This window comes from Cebus imitator, unplaced genomic scaffold (assembly GCF_001604975.1).
Source record: "Cebus imitator isolate Cc_AM_T3 unplaced genomic scaffold, Cebus_imitator-1.0 Scaffold210, whole genome shotgun sequence".
NCBI classification, from domain to species: Eukaryota; Metazoa; Chordata; class Mammalia; order Primates; family Cebidae; genus Cebus; species Cebus imitator.
Genome location: NW_016107525.1, coordinates 2,213,268 through 2,236,114, shown reverse-complemented (window position 1 = coordinate 2,236,114; position 22,847 = coordinate 2,213,268). Strand labels below are relative to the sequence as shown.

Here is a 22,847-nt window from a genome sequence, read left to right as displayed (position 1 = left end):
GGTTCTTCATTATTCTTTGCTTCTTCTGTGTCCCTCATAAATGTAAGGTCCATGAGAAATTTCAGTTTCTTATTTCAGGGCTGAGATAATATAGAAAACTTTATGTCTTTGTAATCTCTGAGTCAGATTTTAAATCAGGTCATTAACTGTATTCTTATAATTCTAGATGTTCCAGTTGGTACTAAATAACTCAGAGCTGTAATTTTCATATGCCATGAAATATACCAAATATATCAGTTTCAACTGGATTCCTGATCTGTGTCCTGTAACACTGGGAGGGCACAGTATGGTTGAGAGAGCACATGAAGCAGCCTTGAGTTCTGAGCCTGAGTCTTGCCTGAGAAAGGCTTCCCCTGCTTTTCAGCAATCCATTGTTCCATGCCAGTGGCTCTCAAACTTGAGCAAGCATCAGATTCACCAGGAGAATTAGTTAAAACATACATTTCTGCCTTCCTCCCAGCTACTGATTCAGTAGGTCTGAGGTAAGGCACAAGCACTTTCATCTCTAACAAGTTCCCAGATGATGTCAATGCTGCTGATTTGGAGTGCACACTTTGAGAACCCTTGATTTATGCTTACTTCTAGTGTTTCAGTGTCAGAATTTCTGCCCCCATACTCACCTACAGGAGCCAACATTTTGTTTTTAAACTGCCTTCTTAATTCGTGGCTACTTCTGTATTGGCTGAAATCAGTATATTCTACGTATATGAGAGAGAGAAAGAAAAAGAGAAGCAGTAAAACAGCAAGTGCTTGGCTGGAGTTCACAGTGTTTGATGCCTGAAAGGCAGGGAAATGGTTCTGGGAAGGGAAAAAGAAAACAAAGATATGTCTAGCCACACCCCCTTCCTTTTAACCTGTTGAGTATTGTCATTGTACATCATAATCCTTTTATCCCCTTAGCAACGGGCTCCTTTGGGGCTCCCATTCTCTCTACTTTAAAAGTTCTCAAGACTCTTACTAAGCCTCTTCTGCCCATTTGCCTAAAATGTTTTCATTTAAGACTTTTTTCACTGTCTAGTTGCTAATAAATAGGCCCTGCCTCCTTACACTTACATCGTGTGATTATATCTTGTTTTTTAAGATAAATAGTAATTTTCCCTGAATAAAACCAAAGTACTATGAACTGTACCGTTTGAAATAGGGATGTGTAGGCGACTGATTTCAATTGAAGAAATGTGAATCATGTTCTCGTGAATCATGCTTCCCTAGACCAAGAAAGAAATAACCCTAATAATTTTAATAGCAATGGGAATAGAGAATATGAGTAAAATATAGAATTTTAAAAATAATTTGTGGTAAATTTAAAGAAATCATGGATTATTTCATTTTCCCAAATGCCAAAGCAGATATTGAGGACTATATATAAAATTGTTCAGAATTTCTATTATGTAAAGGTTATTGTAGGGTACAGTGTGCTGTAATGATATCTGCTGATTTTTCTCTCTGATAAATTAAATGGAGTATATTATACTTAGAGCTGGGGTCCATTTATCCCTCTACCACCACCTCACTGATTATAGAGCCTTTAGAGAAAATGGCTCATTGCACTAGATGATTACATGCCTCAGTTGAATAGTAGCTTGTTGGCAATTATCATTACAATGCCATATTGATTTTTTTCTTGTTTCCATTATGGAAATTAAAGCAGAATTTGTTTAAAATGAGCTTCTATGTATATCGTGGATGGCGATTTGTTCTGAATATGAGCTATTTTAAAAATATATTTCTTTCAGTGATGTGATGTCTCTGATACTCCCTTAAAAATTTAGGTCTCTGCTTTGTTGATAAGATTTACCTTACGTCTCTATGAAATGGATAATTTAAAGACTGGAATGGAATGTTTTAAATATATAAAGCATAGATTTTAATTATTTCACAGAAGTCTATATATTGATTTATGTTTATGATGTTCTTGGGAAGTATCAGATTGGTTATTCTCTTAACCATACAAGCCAGTAAATTTAATTAAATTTAAATTAGCAAATATTTATTTAGTGTTGACTCTATTTAATGTAAATACTTAGTGGCTATATAGAAGCTTCCTAGTTAACACTATGAAAGATAGAAATATTAATGAAATGATCCAACTATCTTTAGAGAATTTATATGCCAAAGGGTAGATAAGATATATGGCAAGAATCATTATGATAATGTCAGACAGTAAAAGATAAATGTTACATGGAGATTCTAAGGAAAAGGAATTCATTTGATTGGAGGAATTACGGGGAAAACAATAATGACTTAAAAAAGCCAATTTTAGCTGTAAATGGTTTGCAGAGATGGAGCTGAGGTTACCTTCTGGGAAGAAAGAATAAATGAGTTAACATGAGGACGTCCAAGGTGGGCTCCAGCAATAATAATTTGTCTGATTTATTGGCACATGTGCTTTAAGGCCTGAGGCTGGAAAGGTAGATTGAAGCTACATCAAAATGTTGAGCCAAAGGATTTTAAATGTATTAGGTAGTCAAGGGGAAATTTTTGGACAGGAAACTTTGGTTAAGGGTAACTTAGTCTGTAGTTTTATAGAATGAGTAAAAGAAAAGAATGAAGTTGAGGAATCACCAGTTGGGAGTCTCCAGGCTTATTAAAGGAAAGATAACTAGGGCTAAAGTAGAATGTTAGCACAGGCATTAGAAAGGAAGAAAGGGGGCATTTGAGGGAGCCATTCTAGAAGTAGAATATTTGTGACTGGATGCCAGAAAGTCAAACCAAGCTGTACATTATCAATATTTCAGCCTTCTACCACACAGGGGACTTTATCTCCAGCCAGTCTCCTAAACCTGCTTGCTCAGCTTCTGCCACATGGGTCTCCTCACAGTTCCTGAAACATTCTAAACACACTAGCTAATGCCTCATGACCCAATTTGCTCTTAATCCTTCTACCTGGAAAGTCCTCACTTTCTCAAGGGTTCTGCTGAAATACCTAACCTTATCAAAGACTCTTTCCTGATCACACATTGAAAAATAGCAACTTGCTACTCCTTTCATTGTATTTTCCAAGGTTTATTTTTCTTCATTGCATCAAAGCAATTATTACATTTATTATATACTTACCTGTTCACTGTCTCCCTATCTCTAAAGTCCATGAGGCTATTTGCTTAGTGTTGTTGCCTGTTCTGTATCTCTCTCACCTAGAACATCCTTGGAACTTTGTAGACACTCAACAAATATTTGTTGAATGAATAAATAGGATAAATGCAAAGGTGAAAGAAATGGGGCATCAAATAACTATGCCAGTATTTCAAGTCTGAAGAATTTAAAGGGTAGTAATGTTATTAATAGAGTATCAAAGAGTAGAAGATAAGTTGACTTAGGGGTATGGAGACAGAGGAAGATTAATTCAGCTTGTAAATTCATGCTTAAATATGTCATGCTGGTGAAACAACCAAGGCAGTGCTGTGTAATGGGCACTCTAAAATGCGGACAAGTCTAGGATTGAGGTAAAGATCACTGAGTCATCCCATAGAGTTGACACTTGAAGCAATGGGAATTGAAAAAATAATAACAAGCAATATTGAGACAGAATTACCAGATTTGAAAACTAAATTTGTATTTTGGATATTTAATGTTTATATTTACAAACTTATTTATACATCTAATTTTTTGTTTACTTCTTAGCTGGGTTAACAACTTCGGCCATGAAGGTCTTGGACTCTTATTGGATGAGCTGGAAAAGCTTCTGGACAAAAAACAGTAAGAATAAACATTAAAAATAAAATCACCAAAGGGGAGATGTTTCAGCACAACATAAGATATATATTTTTCTTTATTTAGGCAAGAAAATATTGACAAGAAGAATCAGTATAAACTTATTCAATGCCTCAAAGCATTTATGAATAATAAGGTAAGTTATAGTTATTTCTGCCCCATCACAAAAGGTGAGAACTTGTCCAACAGTACGAAAGTATGAAATGAACAAAATATTTTATTTTTTAATTATGTTTTTAAGTTCTGAGGTACATGTGCAGGATGTGCAGGTTTGTTACATAGGTGAAACTTATCACCTAGGTGATAAGCCAGACATGCATTAACTCTTCCCTAATCCTCCTCCCTACCCTGTACCTATTTTTTACTTATGTTTCTGCTGTATTAATTAACTGTAGACTAGTATTACAGGTGTATACATAATAAATGTTTATAAAGTTTTACAGCGAGGTTAAATACACATTTGAAACCATATATAAAAGATAAATTTGATGTTTAATTTTCCAAAATGTGAGCTATTGTTAGTTTCCTCAGTCAATTTTTTTTTTTTAATTCTGTGGTGATATTTCAGTTTAACCAAAGAAGCCCTCACAGCCTCCAAAGGATTTCAACTGTGATATGACTTCTATAGATCTAAATCTGTTAAAAAAAAAATGGATCCCTATTCCAATGTTTCTTCTGTTCAAATATATTGCTTTCACATAGGGAAGATAGATAAAACACTACTCTCCATTGACAATGCTACTAATTTCCTCAGGAGGGTGAGCTAGTCAATGAAACAAAAACAATGATTGGAAAAAGTGTATTTGACTCTTGTCTATAATTTAGAAATGCTGTGTCTGATTCTCAGTCTGTGTTTTCCTCCAAGAATTTCTTTCATGTGAACACAGGTCTTTTTGATTTTATAGTATATTCAATATTCAGAAAACATGAAAAAAAAAGAACAAAATAGCGAGTGCTTGTTCAGTTTACAAAAGGATCTTTATGATGCAAATCCTCATAATATTTAAATAGTACTTAAATGAAACGTATACTTTGCTTCACAAAATATTGATTGGTGGGTTTTTGAAATCATGCAAATGAATTAGTCTTGCTCCCAATTCAGGTAATAATATTGTTTCTTTAATGGTAGTAGGAAAATTTAAAAGTCTTTTCTTGAATACTGTTTCCATACAGAAAATTTTTATTCCATTGAAAAAGAAAATTCTAAGGATGGGTTGACTTGCTTACTAAGAACATTGTAAGGTTGAGATTTCTCTTTTATGTTTTATTAATGTCAGCAAGTTTACATACATATACGACATCTCTGAAAAATAGCAGAGATTTTGATGTATATGTATAATACTAGTTGCATTATAATGGACCCTATGAATTTTAGACGATGGTCTGTCTTCGAAAAATAGACTTCACTCTGGTTATGAAGTTACAGTATTTTTTTCTATAAACTATTTTTTTTACTGTCTTAGAAGTGACCGCTACATACCTATAGATGAAATACTATTGACTAATTCACTTTATTACCTAGTTCCTTTTATATAGTATTTTAATAATCTCAAAATAGAAATAATTATATCAATAACTAGAAGTTTGCCAAATGTAAAATATAGCTATTAACCAATGCAATAAGACTGTATCTTAATCTATAGAGTATCAAGCATATGGAAATATATATATGTTATACATACATGTACCAGCAAAGAGTATTAATATATCAGCATATGTAATGAATGTTTGCTGGTGGACATGAGACTCCTGAATACAATATGCTAGTTGTACTGTTTCTGGAAGCTTCTTACAGAAACATTCCCATTACAACTAGTACAGTTTTTCTCAAATTCTGGGCTCTTAGTGTTTGGCTACAAAGTTAAACAGAATCTGATGCCTAATAAGGAATTAATGAGCATTGCTGCTTCACAGCTCAAGATGGATCTCTTTCTTCAATCGAAGGAAACAGTGACTTGATGGAAAGAGAACACAGCACCAGAACTCAGGAGATACAGTTTATGCTTTGCCCCTAATAAGTTGCATGGCCTTTGGAAAACTACTTGACCTCTCTATCAGTCCCCTCAGCTGTAAATTTAGCTATAGGACCCATTGTTCTAAGTTTTTATTGACTCACGTTGTCAATTATCACAGCTTTTCAGGATGCTAAGTAATTTTAATCAGGACAGTCACTAGAGAGAGTTGTAATAGAAAGATTCTTATAGAGCCTTTGTTTTCGCAGGACATACTTTGATTTGTCAATACTTTCTTAAGAGTTTGACAGTTTCAAAAAGCATGATGATTTGACTTATATTATTCAAAATTGATATTTTTAGTTAGGCCATGTTAATGTCTTGCACATAGGTACTCTGAGCATGAATTAATAATATTTTAAATTATTGACATGTGAAACAATAGGCATAAAATATGCATTCAGAATAGAAAATAGACGGTGGTCTTTTCACTTCATGTTGGAATACATTGTCCAGATCAAGGAATTAAGCTTTTATCCGAAATGACTTACACATCAAATTTTTTGACCCCATGGAGTTTAGATTACCTACCTCAAAAACTCCTTTCTCTTATCCAATGCATTTAAAAAATAGGATCATAAAAACCCATTGTTTTTAACTTCCAGTACTATAATACTGCTCTGATGTTTGGATTAATGATTTTCCAGATATATTTTTCATGTCTTTTTTTATTTTTTATGTGCTTCTACATATTAAAAACTATTTTTAAACATTAGGTAAAATTTTTAAAAGCTAAATGATTTCACTCTCAGTCTCAATGACTCATAAAGCTATTAAGTTTGGTAATTGCACGGTAATCATCTATCAGTTTTACATATGTGTTTTTCACTAATATTCATTACTTTTAATCATCTACTGGCCACCTTTATGCGTACTTATCTATGTTTGTTTTTGTTGCTTCTTTCCAGACATGTTTCTTCCATTTGGTTTTTTTTTGGTCTTATCTCCATATATTTTCTTATTTATTATGACCTGTGATAAAGTCACATTTAAGAGCTTTAGCTGTGTTCCCCATCTGCCACTCTGAGTTCTTTTAGAAGTTAAATTAGGGATGATGGAACTATTCATATGGCTGGTAATTAACTAAAGTTTAGCTGAAATGAAAATTCTGCTTCGATGAAATATCCAATTTCACTATTAGACTGTAAAATGAAGCAAAAATATTTTATAAGAAATCTGGCCGGCGCGGTGGCTCAAGCCTGTAATCCCAGCACTTTGGGGGGCCGAGGCGGGTGGATCACGAGGTCAAGAGATCGAGACCATCCTGGTCAACATGGTGAAACCCCGTCTCTACTAAAAATACAAAAAATTAGCTGGGCATGGTGGCGCGTGCCTGTAATCCCAGCTGCTCAGGAGGCTGAGGCAGGAGAATTGCCTGAACCCAGGAGGCGGAGGTTGCGGTGAGCCGAGATCGCGCCATTGCACTCCAGCCTGGGTAACAAGAGCGAAACTCCGTCTCAAAAAAAAGAAAAAAAAAAAGAAATCTGAAAATTACTTTGTGGGACAAAGATCAAAGAATATGTTGTCTTAATGTAATAAAAACTTAAGTTTTAGACTTTCACTAGAATTTCTTTACTTATTTATTCATGCATACACACAGGTATTCATACTTAGAAAATAAAGGAAAATGATGTTTTCTCTCTTTAGTTGACTTGTGACATTTAATAAAGCACAGGTGCCATTTCTTTAGGTTCACAGCTTTTGTAGTGCAGCACAGCTGTCTGAGTCAGGATAAGAGAGAGAAGGCACGGGAGTACCCATACTGAGACTTATACTGGCATATAGTATTCAAAAGAGCCTTTAAAAAAAAAACAAAACATTTTTCTCTTTTTCTTCACCTTAGTTTTTCATACAAACATATTGGACAATTTAGCCATGAATTCCAGACATCTCCAGGGAGACCCACTGACATAAGTAGAATTACTTTAGAAAATCATATCAGTATGTGCTTTACATGTTATTCTTTGTTGAAGAAATACTGATTGTTCCCATATTTCTCCAAATTTATGGCATTTTTAGGGCAGGCTAATGGAGATCATATCTGATCAAGGAGCAACAGCTCCAAGATGCAGTCATTTTAAATAAAAAACAAAGATATCTGCATTTGAAGAATATTCATATAATTAGGCAGAACCTTATTGTGGGGGCATGGATTTTTGAAAGATCATTGTCTGTTGCTTTTTTAAATTAAAGATATATTCCTTAGACATTTTGAATGAAGTTTCTTCTTTTTTTTTTTTTTTTTTTTTTTTTTAGTTTGGATTACAAAGGATTCTAGGAGATGAAAGAAGTCTTTTACTATTGGCAAGAGCAATTGACCCCAAACAACCCAACATGATGACTGAAATAGTAAAAATACTTTCTGCTATTTGCATTGTTGGAGAAGAGAACATGTAAGTATTGCTATATTATTTATATTTGCTGCATGGAAAATGACATTTGAGAAATTAATAAACCCTACTTTTGTCCTACTTCTTTGGATAACTTTCATGTAAACAGTATTTTAGATAATTTTTGATTGACAGTTTTATCTTGTCTGTTTATATTTTGGCTTTTTTGTTGATCTTATGAAAGCTAAGTTTAAATAGATAGAATCTTAGTGGGAAGTTCTTGGAAATTTGATTCATAGTGATTGAGTAGAATTTTGTTTTGCTGGAGGTACAGCAATCATTACAAAGTGGACAAAAATCAGAGAGTTATTTTGGCACATACACACACATACATACACAAGCACTGTACTGCATATCACACAATTTGAATAGATGCCTTTGTTTTGGATTATTATCTTATAATAGTATTTTACTTCATATGCCATGGTAAATGAAAAGATGAGGTAATTATTTGTAGAGTGAAATAAACCAACCTGTTAAAAAGAGAGCAAAAATAGGTTGTTGATAATTATTCAAAGTGTATGTGTGCTACCAAATGCAGCAAGTTTTTGCTGAACATGCATTTGATCATATCTTCTTATGGAAATAATATTGAATCAGAAGTAAATTTTCAGATTTGATGACATTAGTAAGTCTAGTTCGTAAGAAACCATTGTGATAAAGAATCAAATATCTGCTAAGGACCTGAACTATGTGATATGTTGACTTTCTTATAACTGTTAGAATAAAATGAGATGTTGCTTAGTGTTAGCTACTGACCTCAGAACCCAAAAGACAAACACTAATCAAAAATACTAAGTCTCACCTCAATGATAACAAACCGAGAATGAGATAACATATGCAAAAGCAAGGATCCTTAGATTTTATTTTTTAAAATCTCAGTTTATACGTGTGTAAGAAATAGTTTTAATCACTTAGATTTGCAGTATTCATTAAATACAGTCTAGTCCAGTATAACTATTATGATTTAACTATAATTTCAGATATAATTTGATAAGAGTAGTATACTATATGGAGGTTAATTTGTTTTAGGCATTGTGTAGCAATAAACAATATTTTTGGTCAGGTTAATAAGTTTCTTGTGCTAGATAATTATACATTCTTCTTTAATTACCTGGGCTTTCCTTTTTAGAGTCTTTTTTCTTTTTTCATTTTCAAAAAACGTTGATTTAAAAAATTATTTAAAAAATAATCACTCTGTCTAGAACTTTATTATAAAATTACAATCTGCTTATGTTCCAATAAACTGTTAACAATCATAGGTGCCATATTATGTTTAAGTGATATTAAAGTTAACACATTAAATATCAAAACCTGAAAATTTAAATTCTAATAATTATCACTTAAGTATTCTTTTTAAAATGTCACCCAGTAAAGTTACTTTCTTTAGAATTTTTTAAATTGAATTTTCCTTTTGATGCTCTAAAATTATTTACATCTATGAGTATTGGACTTAAAGAAATAGGTGGACAGGAACACAGTTCTTATATTGTAATGGTCTTTCAGTTAGACCAGAGGAATCAGTTCAAGAAATCTGTTTTACGCCATAGTGACTATAGTTAATAACAGTATGTTATATACTTGAAATTTCCTAAGAGTATAGATTTTAAGTGTTCATACCACAAAAAATGTAACTATGTGAGGCAATATGTGTTAATTAGCTAGATTTAGCCATTCCACTATGTATACATATTTGAAAACATACACTTTTCGTCAATTAAAAAAGTAAATGATAACTTTTAAAAATTCTTATCGTATATATAAACATCAAATAGCAGAAAGAAAACAGGGAATACTGAAAGGACCCATGCTTACAATGTGTGTATAAGAAGTATTTCTTATTTCTGTTTCTTTTTTCTCTATAGTCTAGATAAACTTTTAGGGGCTATAACAACGGCAGCAGAAAGAAATAACAGGGAACGATTTTCACCAATTGTGGAAGGTTTAGAAAATCAGGAAGCCTTGCAATTACAGGTGAGTTAGTTTTGTCTTAAATTGCTTCTACAGTTATATTTAGAGTACTCATTTTGTATGACATCAACTCCATTTTAGCTGACATTTAAATAGTATGGAATGTAAAACTAAAATTTCTCTGTTGCTTGTTTGTGAGAATTACATTTTTTTTTAATTCCGACAAATAGTTTGGAATTATAAATGTGGTGGGTTATGACTAATTGATATTTGGACAGGAATTTAGTAATTAATATAATAGACCAGGGAAATTGAACCCTTAGCAATAATCAGACAAAAGGGCAAGCAGTTCAGCCAATGCCATTATCCTAACATGTGTTAATGAAGTCTGTGGACTTGTAGAAATTTAAGACAATTAAACACGTCTCTCTTTGTGCTCTTCAGACAACATTCAAAGGTCTTACTCACCAGAATAGAAGGGATTAAATTGCAATTCTTAGGTTAGTGTCCGTTTGATAGCCCTATATAGACACAAATTACTAAATGCCTTCTTTAGAAAATGACAAAACTCACTGTCTTTTCTTACATGGTTTCTGGAAATGATCCATTTTATGAATGATAACTCTGTTCTTGAGGGATGAGAATGCATGTTTATTGCCTGTATTTATGATATGAGATCCTGTACTAAACATTTAAATTTCATATATTATTTGATTTAATGCTCAAAACAACCTAGATATGTAGTTATCACTGTAGTATCATCTTTGTTTTGCTTATGGGACGAATAAGCTGAATGAGATTAAATAACTGGTCTAATGTGACACAGTTTTTAAGTGGTACAGTTGGAATTTGATTCCAGGTTTTTGGTCTCTGCTGATCTCTCTTTTAGATAATGTATACCATTTAATGTACCATGGAAAAGTCTCTGAAATTTTGTTTTTAATTTTCATATTGTCATTCAACAAAGAGCAGGTAGTTTCTACATTTAATGTTATCAAGTTATTAGTATTGAATGTTTAAGTATTAAAATTTCTTGCTTGATGTGAAACAAACACAATTAATTTTCTCCTCTTTTATATATTATGTAGTATTTGTGTCTTTGTTTGCCAGAAATTGGAATGGCATAAGATAGATGAATTGGCTTGTCTAAAGAGAATCTGTAATGTAACAAAATTGTAATTCCTCTCCAAATATTTAAGGATCTTTATTAATCATCACTTCTACTCCAGTGATACTGAGCATTTTGGATCAACTTTTATGGTGTACTTTTGTGTCAAATATATTACTTATTTATTTAATTAATTTTTGAGATGGAGTCTTGCTCAGTTGCTCAGGCTAGAGTGCAGTGGTGTGATCTCCACCCACTGCAACCTCCACCTCTCAAAGCGATTCTCCTTGCCTCAGCCTGCCAAGTAGCCGGGATTACAGGCGCACACCACCACGCCTGGTTAATTTTTGCATTTGCAGTAGAGACGGGGTTTTGCCATGTTGGCCAGGCTGGTCTCGAACTCCTGACCTCAGGTAATCTACCTGCCTCAGCTTCCAAAAGTGCTGGGATCATATTACATATTTTGGAAATTAGGATTTTTTTAGCAGTGATTTTTATAATACATTTTTTCTTACAAAATTTAATTTTGATAAAATTTCATACCTGTACTGAAAGATGGAAAACTGCCTTTTTTTGACGACCTTGAAAGTTTTGTTTGTGTTCCTGTGGTTGGACTTACCTAACTAAATTTCATTGGTTTTTCCGATATATGCATAAGTTTGTACTTCTCTTCGAAAGTTTGTTGAGTAGGAATATAAATTTTATTTATATCCAAACTTTTCATTACATTTTATACTCAGTTTGCCATACTTGGGCCAAATACATTGATATATTTAAAAAATCTTCCTTAAATAAATTTGTAGCCACAACTCTGTGAGTTATATATTATTACCTCTGGTTTACTGATCAGGGAATTGAATTGCTGGAAGGCACTCAAAAATCACACAGCTGTTAAGGAATAGAGCTGTAATTTGAACCCAGGTCTTTGTGATGCCAGAATTTAAATACTGCATTGCCTATACTTTCAAGGGACACCTCTGCCAATGAGTAGTTCACCCCAAACAATAAGATGGGAAAGATATTTGCTAGCCTTCAGGAAGCTGGACAAAATGGAATGATAAAATAACAAGTTGTTAACAAGTAACATATGGAAGAATCATAGACATCTTGTTAAGTGTTCAAAAAACTGTTGAATACTGATTATAGATGCAAACATATGCAAACCACAATTTAAAATTTCACATTTTTGAGCTACAAAAATTAGTAATTTGTTATATACAGAGTCTAGTACTCTCACAAGAATTGTGAAATGAGTTTGTTTATTTAGACTATTTAATGTGAATGAAAAGATATCCTGTAAAAGTTTACAAATATATTCAGAATACAAAAACAAAAAACCAAAAGTTTAAATCCGTTGTTTAAAAAATACAATTAGTGTTGTATTTCAGCAGAACTACTTTTCTATTTCTGTAGTATCCTGAGACTTCCCAAAATGTTATTACAGTCTCAGGAAGTAATTTTGTTAAAATACAGGACTAATTATTTTTTTAAATAACAACTATATACATTTTCCCCCCTTTTGGGGGTTTTAAATAAAAGGTTATTAACTTCTCACAGATTTTTTTCCTAGCTTACCTTTAAAGTGAAGTTTTGTACCTGTGATAGGATTTTCATTATCTTCAGGAGTTCAAGAAATAGGTAGAAGATATATTGCATATCTTCATACACTCTCTTTTCATTGACTTACCTTCAGCTTAGTAGCATTCTCCGGCCTCTTCTGTAAAGCACAGATTATACACCAGCAGCTTCTTTTGATCTGACTTACCCTTCTAACTAGCCTCTTGTCTCCCCTTTTCATTTTAAAGTCCATGCCTCTAAAGAATAATCCATACTTGTTTTCTAAATTACCTTTTACAGCTCAACTTTCTTTTTTTATCAAAATTTTTATTTTTATTTTATTTTATTTTATTTTTTTATTTTTTCCCATTTATTTTATTGCATTTTAGGTTTTAGGGTACATGTGAAGAACATGCAAAATTGTTGCATAGGAACACACATGGCAGTGTGATTTGCTGCCTTCCTCCCCATCACCTACATCTGGCATTTCTCCCCTTGCTATCTCTCCCCAGCTTCCCACCCCCCACCGTCCCTCCCCTATTTCCCCCCAACTGACCCCAGTGTGTAGTGCTTCCCTCCCTGTGTCCATGTGCTCTCATTGTTCAACACCCGCCTATGAATGAGAACATGCGGTCAAATACAGCTCAACTTTCTTACAGTTCTCAAAAAGATTTACAGTGAGCCTCTAATTTCAAAATCCAATGGCCTCTTTCCAATCCTGATCACTTGGCGCTATTGATCACCTGCCTCCTTGAAAATTTTAATTCCTTTGGCTTTCTAGGCACCATTCTTTCCTTTGTTCTCTGAGTACCTTTATGGTGTTTTTTTTTTTTTTTCCCTGTCTTTCTAATGTGTTTCTCCTCCTCTTACATCCTGGGTATTTTGTTCCCTATGTTCTATCCTTGGTCCTCTTTTAGTATCATTTTATGTACATACATTTGTATGCACATACATATAACTACATGTACATGCATATACACTCAGACACATACTTTTAAAAAATAATTTTTGTCCGTGAATGTTTTCAATTACTTCTCTAGTTTTACAATTCAACTGTGGTAGTGATTATCCAGATTTATACATCCAGCTCAGTGACTGAGATTATAAAATTAAGAAATCAAAAATAGCACTTATAACCCGTATGCCAGAAAATGTTTAAATACTTTACATATGTTATCTCATTTAAACCTCACAGCAATTGTATGAAAGAGATAGAAGTATTATCCCCATTTTATAGATAATTAAACTGAGGCTCATAGAGGTTAAATAACTTTCCTAGGGCCACAGTGTGAATAGAAGTCAAAGCACAGATAACACACCAGGGAGTCTGGCTATAGATTACTTGCTTTACCTTCTAAGCTGTGTCTCCTTTTATAGTAAAACTTAGCTGATTCTCTCTTTCCGTTAACCTGATTTTCCCTAAGTCTCCTTTTCTTCCTGTGTTTCCTGTTTTTGGTTATAGAGGTATCATCTTCTACCCAATTTTTAATTTTTCTCAACACTTCATTCTTTTTTTGTCCCCTGCATTCAGTCAGTCATCAAGTCTTACTACAAAATACAGTACTGACTGTGAATCTAACCCATTCTACTTCCACTGCCTTTATCTTCTCCCACCAATATTATTTCAACAATTTCCTGATTAGTACCCCATACTGACATGTTCTTTCTCTCCAGACAAGTGTCCTACACTGTTGTCAGTTATCCTTAAAAGTAGATCAAATTCTAATATATTATCATCATTAAAAATATCATGGGCTGTGCACGATGGCTCACGCTTGTAATCACAGCACTTTGGGAGTCTGAGGTGGACAGATCACCTGAAGTCGGGAGTTCGAGACCAGCCTGACCAACATGGAGAAGCCTTGTCTCTAGTGAAAATACAAAATTAGCTGGGTGTGGTGGTGCATGCCTATAATCCCAGCTACTCGGTAGGCTGAGGCAGGAGAATCGCTTGAACCTGGGAGGTAGGGGTTGCAGTGAGCAGAGATCATACCATTGTACTCCAGCCTGGGCAATAAGAATGAAACTCTGTCTCAAAAAAAAAAAAAAAAAAACTATGCTCGTGACCCATTGCTAACTTTTTCACTGTGGCCTTAACTAAATATTCTGGCCTTTGAGCCTGTTTTTCTCCCAAATGTACCATATGTTTGCCCCATACTACACTTGGTGTTTCCCAGATATGCTATAGACTTTTAAATGCCCTCAAACATTTTATCATGTAGAACAGTTTGCCTGAAATACCTACCATTCCCCACCTATATCTGTATGTTCTATGTCTTGCATAAGTCTGCGAAGGCTTCAGTAATGAGGTGATATTTTAAGTAGGCCTTGAAGGACAAGTAAGCATTTTTTATAAATTATCTTTGCTGATCGAGAAGCAGTACTATGGTAGGATGAGAGTTGAAAAGGGCTTGCAGGAGGTAAAACAGAGGCCCATCTGGCAGTCACTTCATAAAAAATAGGTAATCCCAGCATCTAGCTGAAACTGCTTTATAGATAGCCAGGTAGGAAAACCTAGGGTATACTGAGCATTAATAATGGTTTATAAAAAGGGAAAGTAGTATGGTTAACATACAATGATACCCTATCAAAACAGCGCCAGTCTTCGCAGGCTGCTATTAGTTTGAAAGGTGCCATGTTTGTACAGTATTTCAGTATATACAAAGAAGTATACCAGCATAATTTAATACATTTTAAAACTGTTTTCTAATGTGCTGAAAATAATAATGAACTTTGCACATTTTGTAATTAAAATGGTACACAGAAACAGAGCTGTAAATATGCCCTTTCCTGATGTGTGATAGCTTCATTTATCTAGTCCTCACCTATTTAATAGATTTGTCCTTTGGAATATAACTGAGAACTAAAAAAGCGATAAGACAAAAATAGAATAAAACAATCTCAGAAGCCTACAGATGTCACCAAATCTGTCAAGTAAGCCTCATGGTGAGAACAACTAGTTGGCCTTTAATCGGAGCCTATTTATTCTCATTTCTTATGTTACCTTAACGAACCCAATTATCTGTTTTCCATCCACAGCAGACTAGAAGTGCAGGTTGGAAGGTTGGGAGAGGGTTTCTTCCGGAGTAGTACACCGGAATCATCAAGAAGTGACAACTGACAGGCTGGCAGCAGGAGAGGAGTGGATAGACTAAAACTGGAACGCAAACAATAACAATAGACCTCACTTAGCACAGAGGCTAGTGGGCCTGCATACTTCAGTACCCCCCGAGATACTGAGTTACACCATAGCTCACTAACTCACATATTTGGCGATGACCCTAACTCAAAAGGAAATTGTTAAATTATGTCTAGTATATATTGCATGAGAATGTGGGAATTATATAATTCATTTCAGAGAATGTCCCATGTGAAAGAATATGTTGATGCTTAAATAGATAAACAGATATATGGACCTATTCTATGTGGCTTGATTCTTTGCACAGTGGTTCTTGAGTGTTGAGATTTTACTGTAAGCATACTTGTAAATTAGCTATTAGTGTACTCAGACCATCACATATGAGGGAGTAGCTTTGGACTAAGCATTTAGCTTATAAATTTGCATTTATAAGAAAACAAGGCGTTGAGGCTTATGAATATGGAAAAATATGTAGAAATTAGCGTTTTATATATTAAATGTTGAATGGGTGCATGATAATACTTAGGAAATGTGTTCTATTTATCGACAGTTTTACATTAGTGTCATTTAGAAAATAGATTACTATAATGGGAGGTTGTTTAGAGATATTTGTACAATGTAGTCATTTTTGGTATTGACATAAAACTAAGTTCTGAATTAAAGAAGAATGCCTTTATTTTAAATCTGTGTCAACACTGAATAATTGTCAAACCTATCATTTTCAGTAATAGAGGGTTGCTGGTGACCTCCATGATATAAAAAGCAACAGGCCACTTTTGAAGTGATTATATTAGCTTCCTCAGCACTATTTGGCACTATTGATCACTCCTTCATCAAAACTCCCTCCTCTCTTGACTTCCATGATACTAAACTGTGTTAGTCCATTCTCACACTGCTATAAAGAGCTACCTAGCCAGGTGCCGTGGCTCATGCCCGTAATCCCAGCCCTTTGGGAGGCCAAGGTGAGCGAATCACGAGGTTAGGAGTTTGAAATCAACAAGGTGAAACCCCGTTTCTACTAAAAATAAAAAAAAAAAAAAAAAATTAGCTGGACCTGGTGGTAATCCCAGCTACTCAGGAAGCTGAGGCAGGAGAATCACTTGAACCCAGGAGGCGGAAGTTGCAGTGAGCCGAGATTGCACCACTACACTCCAGTCTGGGCAACAGAGTGGGACTTCGTCAAACAAAACAAAACAAAAAACGCTACCCAATGCTGCGTAATTTATAAAGAAAAGAGCTTTAATTGACTTAAAGTTCCACAGGCTGTACAGGAAGCATGGCTGGGGAGGCCTCAGGAAATGTACTGTTTTGGCGGGAGGCGAAGGGGAAGCAGGCGTACCCTGCATGTCTGGAACAGGAGGAAGAGAGAGAAGGGGAAGGTGCTGCATACTTGTAAACAACCAGATGTTATGAGAACTCACCCACTATCACAAGAACAGCAAGGGGGAGGTGACTATGATCCAGTCACCTCCCATCAGGCCCTTACTCCACACTGGGGATTACAGTTTGACATGAGATTTGGGTGGGGATACAAATCCACACCATATCATAAGCTCTCCTTGTTTTTCTTTTACCTCCATGTTTCATGTAAACACTCTTATTTCTATGCTTGGCCCTTAAATTTGCAGATCCCTAGAGCTTGATCCTCAGTCCTTTGGTACTTTGCTTTTCTCATATTGAATGATCCTTGGGCAATCACATCCATCCTCACAACTCAGTTAACTAACACTCATATGTGATGTCTTTATCTGATCTCTTCCTCCCAACTCACATCCCATATATTCAGCTGACTCCTGACTGGAGTTCAAATTCAATATTGTCCTTAAATATACTTATTTTCCTTTTTTAAAAAATTCTTCTCCCTACTCTAATCCTCTTTCCAGCTTTGACCTGCATTTCTCTTGTATTTCCAATCCTGGTTGACCTTAGTATGCCCCAACAATTAGTATATAGCAGAAACATACTAGTCATCTTGGAATCTACTCTTACTCCATTTTTCCATTCCATTAGTCACCAGATCCTACCAGTTCTGTATCCCTAATGTTGTATTTCCTTTCCTTGACATGGTATCGTTCTCTCTCCATCTTCATTGCCATTTTTTAAATTTCAGGGCATTGTCACATCTCACTACGTTATCCTTTCCTTATGTTCTATTCTTCATTATGGTTCCCTTTAAATTATCTTCCACAATGTTGTCTTTCTGAAATGTATTTCAGAATGCTTAAGTCCAACAAGGACTTCCCATAGTCTCCAGAGTTACAGTCTAGTCTTAGCCAACACAAAATACTTCATCTGGCTGTTGCTTTCTGTTTCGCCTCATATTCCACTACAGTTCTACATATGTTTTTAGTCCAGTCATACTCCGCTTTGTTTCCTATAGGTTTTATGCTGTTTTATTCCTTTTCATTCATACCTTTGAAAGTGACTTCCATTGGCTTGGAAAGTACTCCCTTTCTCAGTTAACTTGCTCAGTACATTCATATCTTTCTTCTCTCATACTTACACTTTGACTTAAATCATCTTGTTCCTAACTCTTGCTGGGCTAGGATAAAGAAAGACCTTGTTAATGTCAACAGAGTACTTAATAAGGTCAACTGTGTAACGGTGTCAATAAAATTTTAAAAGTACACTTTGTCACAGATAATGGCAATATGGATAATCTGTCTGAGAATGCCCTAAAGTTGGCAATTATTTTGTACCCCATAGCTCTATGAATTGTGATTAAATAGATAGATAGATGTTTGTGTAGTTTTCAAAGCCCATAAGTTAAAATCAATAAAAGGTTCTAGCATTTTCCCAGTAATTTTATGAAGATATTTATGTTTAAGTATTTCCCTTTGTCTGTCACTTAGGTTAAAAAAACAAACAAACAAACAAACAAACAAACAAACAAAAAACCTTAAATTTCTTTTTGTAATGCTATGTCTTATGCCAATAAAATTTGAAATATTTAAATCGTATTCACTTGCTATATTTTAATTATTTTATTTGGGACAGTTAAGTGTTAGAAATAAACCCTAGGCATATACAGATGAGCTTTGCCTTTTGAAAGTTTATCATCTGTTTTGTAATATTTTACTCTCTGTACCATACCACCTCAGAATGAAGACAACAACATTTGGTGACTAAAGAATGTAGATGATTATTCTAGAAATATAATATACTATTATAGTAATGGCAGGATCCTAATGTGGTAGAAAACTGATAATGATTCATTGTCGTATATAATTATACATGGCATAAATGATTGGATACTTTATCACATGCACACAACTGGTGGTTTTTAACTAAATATGCTTATGTATTCATTTGATAGGCTATATATGTATCTCATGTTGAAATCTTTTGATACCACTGAATGAAAATGCAAATACAGAAATCGAATGTATTTACTAATTAAACATCAGAATTGTGGCCCTAGCATATGTATTACTAATGGAGGAAATTCACTGTGACTTTAAAAATTTAATTCTCATGGAAGCTATATTTGTAACAATAGATATGGCAGACCATTTTGAAACATAGCCATTATAAAAACACTAAGCAACAGAGCAACTCTGGATAATGGACTTTGTGATAGTCAATTCAAAGGCATTTGTTTTCTTTTTAGTATAAGGAGAAATCATATTAAGCAAGACCAGATTTGTGCAATGTAGTGTGGTAGAATGAATCCAAGGCTAAAGGTCAGGAGAACCGAGTTCTAGTTGCATCATTGGGGCTTATTAGTTATGTGATATTGGGCAAATCATCCAATCTTTCCAGGTTTTTTCTTTCTTTACTTTGAAGTATCATATTGGACCACAGTATTTTATGTTCTGCCTAGCTTTAAAATCTCATAGTTTCTTTCTCTGGAGATAAATATTTTTTTTTGGAAAGCAGATTGATTTTGCATTATAAGAGGACAATAGAGTACATTTATCTCTTAAAAATTTAAATACTTGGAAGTTGAGCATATGAATTTTGAAATTTTTAGTTTTCAGCAATGAGCTTTGTAGTTCTTTGAAGCTAAGGTATCAGAGATTAGGCCAGATGTCTTTTTTTGTTTAAAGTCTCCAGTGTGGTGCTATTCAGTCAAACTTTCTCCTATGTTCTATATCCTTGCTATCCAATATGGTAGCTACTAGCCACATGTGGCTATTGAGCACTTAAGCAATGGCTAGTGAAACTAAGCAACTGAATTTTTAATTTTATTTAATTGTAATTAAACTGTTATAAATGGCTACCATATTGAATAGCACAGTACTCTAGTGTGTGTGTGTACATGTGTTCACATGCATATACATGCTGAATATGGAGTGGGGTAGCAGGAAGTAAAGAAGAGGAGTGGCAGACCATTATTTTGGATGATGAGATGCCATTTATACTTTACTGCTCAGGATGTCCATGAAGTGGGATTTAACGCACTCCAAGAACTATTTTCTACTTTTGCTTTTTTTTTTTTTTTACATTACATTATATGTTATGGTAACCGCTATGTATTCCAGACAACATATGGTTTATATTATTGTATCTTTTTCTAATTAACCTATAGTTTTTTTTTGTTTCTTTGGGTTTTTTTTGGAGACGGAGTCTCGCTCTGTTGCCAGGCTGGAGTGCAGTGGTGTGATCTCAGCTCACTGCAACCTCCGCTTCCCGGGTTCAAGTGATTAACCAGGATGGTCTCAATCTCCTGACCTCGTGATCCACCCACCTCAGCCTCCCAAAGTGCTGGGATTACAGGCATGAGCCACTGCACCCAGCCTAACCTATAGTTTTAAAGCTACATACCCCCGCTATATTATGCATGTTGCACCAGTTAAATTTTATCATCTTACCCATCCTCAAAATCTTTTGTTGCGAGAATCTATGCCTGGAGTTTATGAGACCTTTGTAATGTGCTGGAAATTATATTTGTAGTAAAGTGATATTGTTTATAATCATGAGTTTCCTCCTTGCCGTGTGGCCTTATATAAGTTATTCTACCTGCTTTGAGCCTCAGCTTCTTCATTTGTAAAATAAGGATAACAGTAATACTAACCTTGTGTGGTTTTTATGAAGATGAGATTAGATAGTGAATTATGTAAAGAACTTAATACATTGTCTGGTAACTAATAATAATAATGATGATGATAATGCTTTGTGATATTGTATTTAGCTATGAATTCAGGATACACACAATGGGTTTGTTATGTTTATAATTAAGTAATAATATATTCTGCCCTTTTATTTAAATTTAATTTTGTATTTGTAAATAGTGACAATTATTTCAGTTTTGGATTTGAGATATTGTTCTTATTCCCTGAAAAGGGCAGCATTTGTGTAATGGCATAAAGGAATAGCAAAAATTTAGATGACCTTTTTGTTTTCCACATTCATATTACAATATGCATACTTCTATAAAATGCTATAACTTCATCAGCTTATGTTGGAAAATGACATGATAGCCTGTCTGTTCATCTTATGTTGTTTGTAATTAATTAAATATCTATTAGAATATGATATACAATAAGTGGTATATTGTTAAGCCAGTGCCTTTACCTTTTTAAAATTGACTTTACATTATCTCCCGATTATTATATACTATAGTCAATGGATGGAACTTCTTTGTTTTCATATTAAACTATATATGCATAAATTATATATAAAGTGAGTATTTAATGTCATTGAAACACATTATTAAAGTTATATTGACACATTCATTGATTTTATTGACTTTTATTATCTTTATTTTCTCCTGATCTAAATACTTTTATTTGTATAAAGATACAATTGCAGGACTTATTAACTTGTTTCTTACAGAAATGTTCTCTTTACTTGTAGGGTATTAATACAAGCCATTAAGCTAGAATTTCTTCTGGCAAAAACAGTCCTAACAGATGGCAGCTTTTCTCTCTATTAATTTTGGATTGGACATGTACTTTGGCTTGTTTGGTCATGTCATAGTTGTAACGTAACAAGAGTCATTCAAGCAAAAACAATTATAATATAGCTGTGGACATGTACAGTATGCAAATTTATAGCCCAGTATCAAAACTATATAAAGATTTACATCATTTTCTATTGTAAATAGGAAGGTTAAGTAATCCATTAAAGCATAAGCTTCATAATAACTTATCTGGTATGTCTTTAAAGGTAATGCCAAATTTATGGCAAATATTTAGCCAGTTGTCTAAGTGTTTTATCTTTAAACTTCAACATTCATAGAAATTAGACTATATTGTTGTATCATTCAGGTATCTGGTCATGTTAGAAATAACCTTAATCAGCCCCTTTAAAGCATATAACTTTTGATTTTTGAACGTAAATGTGAGGCAGATGGGCTAATCTCCCAAAAAGCAACTTAAATATGTAAGATAGAGATTCAAAAGTAAAGCATACCTTTTAATCTCTTCTCCCTATTTTGAAAAAAATAACTGTATCATAATAAATCTGTAAAGTCAAGTCAAAATATTTTTGAAATATTGTCTTTGGTAATATATTTTTCCCATGCTAACTATTAATTTATTTGTATCTGCTTCTATATATACTTAGTATCCTTGTATACTCTTTTTTTTCTGAGGAGACTCCTTGTAGTTTGCACTATGAACACTCTTCTACTTATTGCAGTCTTCAAAAATAATAAATTTAAATTACATCTTTTCAGTTAAATGATTAGCCAGTTACCTTAGATTTGAGCAGCATTTTCCAAAAATGCTATTTAGAAATAATTTATGGAATACCTGGCACTTAGCATTTTGTTGATTCCCTTTTAGATTAAAATTACCAGAAAATAAGTTCCTTTTTATAATAGGGAATATGAAAATCAGAAGATAAGAAAAGTATAACTCATTTTTTAGTGTCAATATATTTAATCAAATAATTTACTTGAAAACAAGCCCTTACATATGCTTTATTTTGAAATGTGCATTAGTATTAGTGTTACAGTGCCTTCTAGTTGATCTTAATTCACTTCCATTATCTTTTTTTTCATACCTGGTAAGTTTATTCATCTTAATTACATATTTTAATACTTTACATATTTTGTACAAATAATCCTATTAAGA

The 22,847-nt window shown here is 33.7% G+C and overlaps 1 protein-coding gene across 9 annotated transcripts in view; it reads left to right on the top strand.

Annotated features, from left to right (window-relative positions):
- DIAPH2 (diaphanous related formin 2) overlaps positions 1-22,847 on the top strand; it is a 914,924-nt gene that overhangs the window by 223,233 nt on the left and 668,844 nt on the right. For all 9 annotated transcript variants that reach the window (XM_017548566.2, XM_017548564.2, XM_037745740.1 and 6 more), the window contains 4 exons: positions 3,619-3,693; positions 3,775-3,844; positions 7,977-8,113; positions 9,976-10,084. In XM_017548566.2, the coding sequence (XP_017404055.1) occupies positions 3,619-3,693; positions 3,775-3,844; positions 7,977-8,113; positions 9,976-10,084 (391 nt within the window). The remainder of the gene's footprint in view (positions 1-3,618; positions 3,694-3,774; positions 3,845-7,976; positions 8,114-9,975; positions 10,085-22,847) is intronic.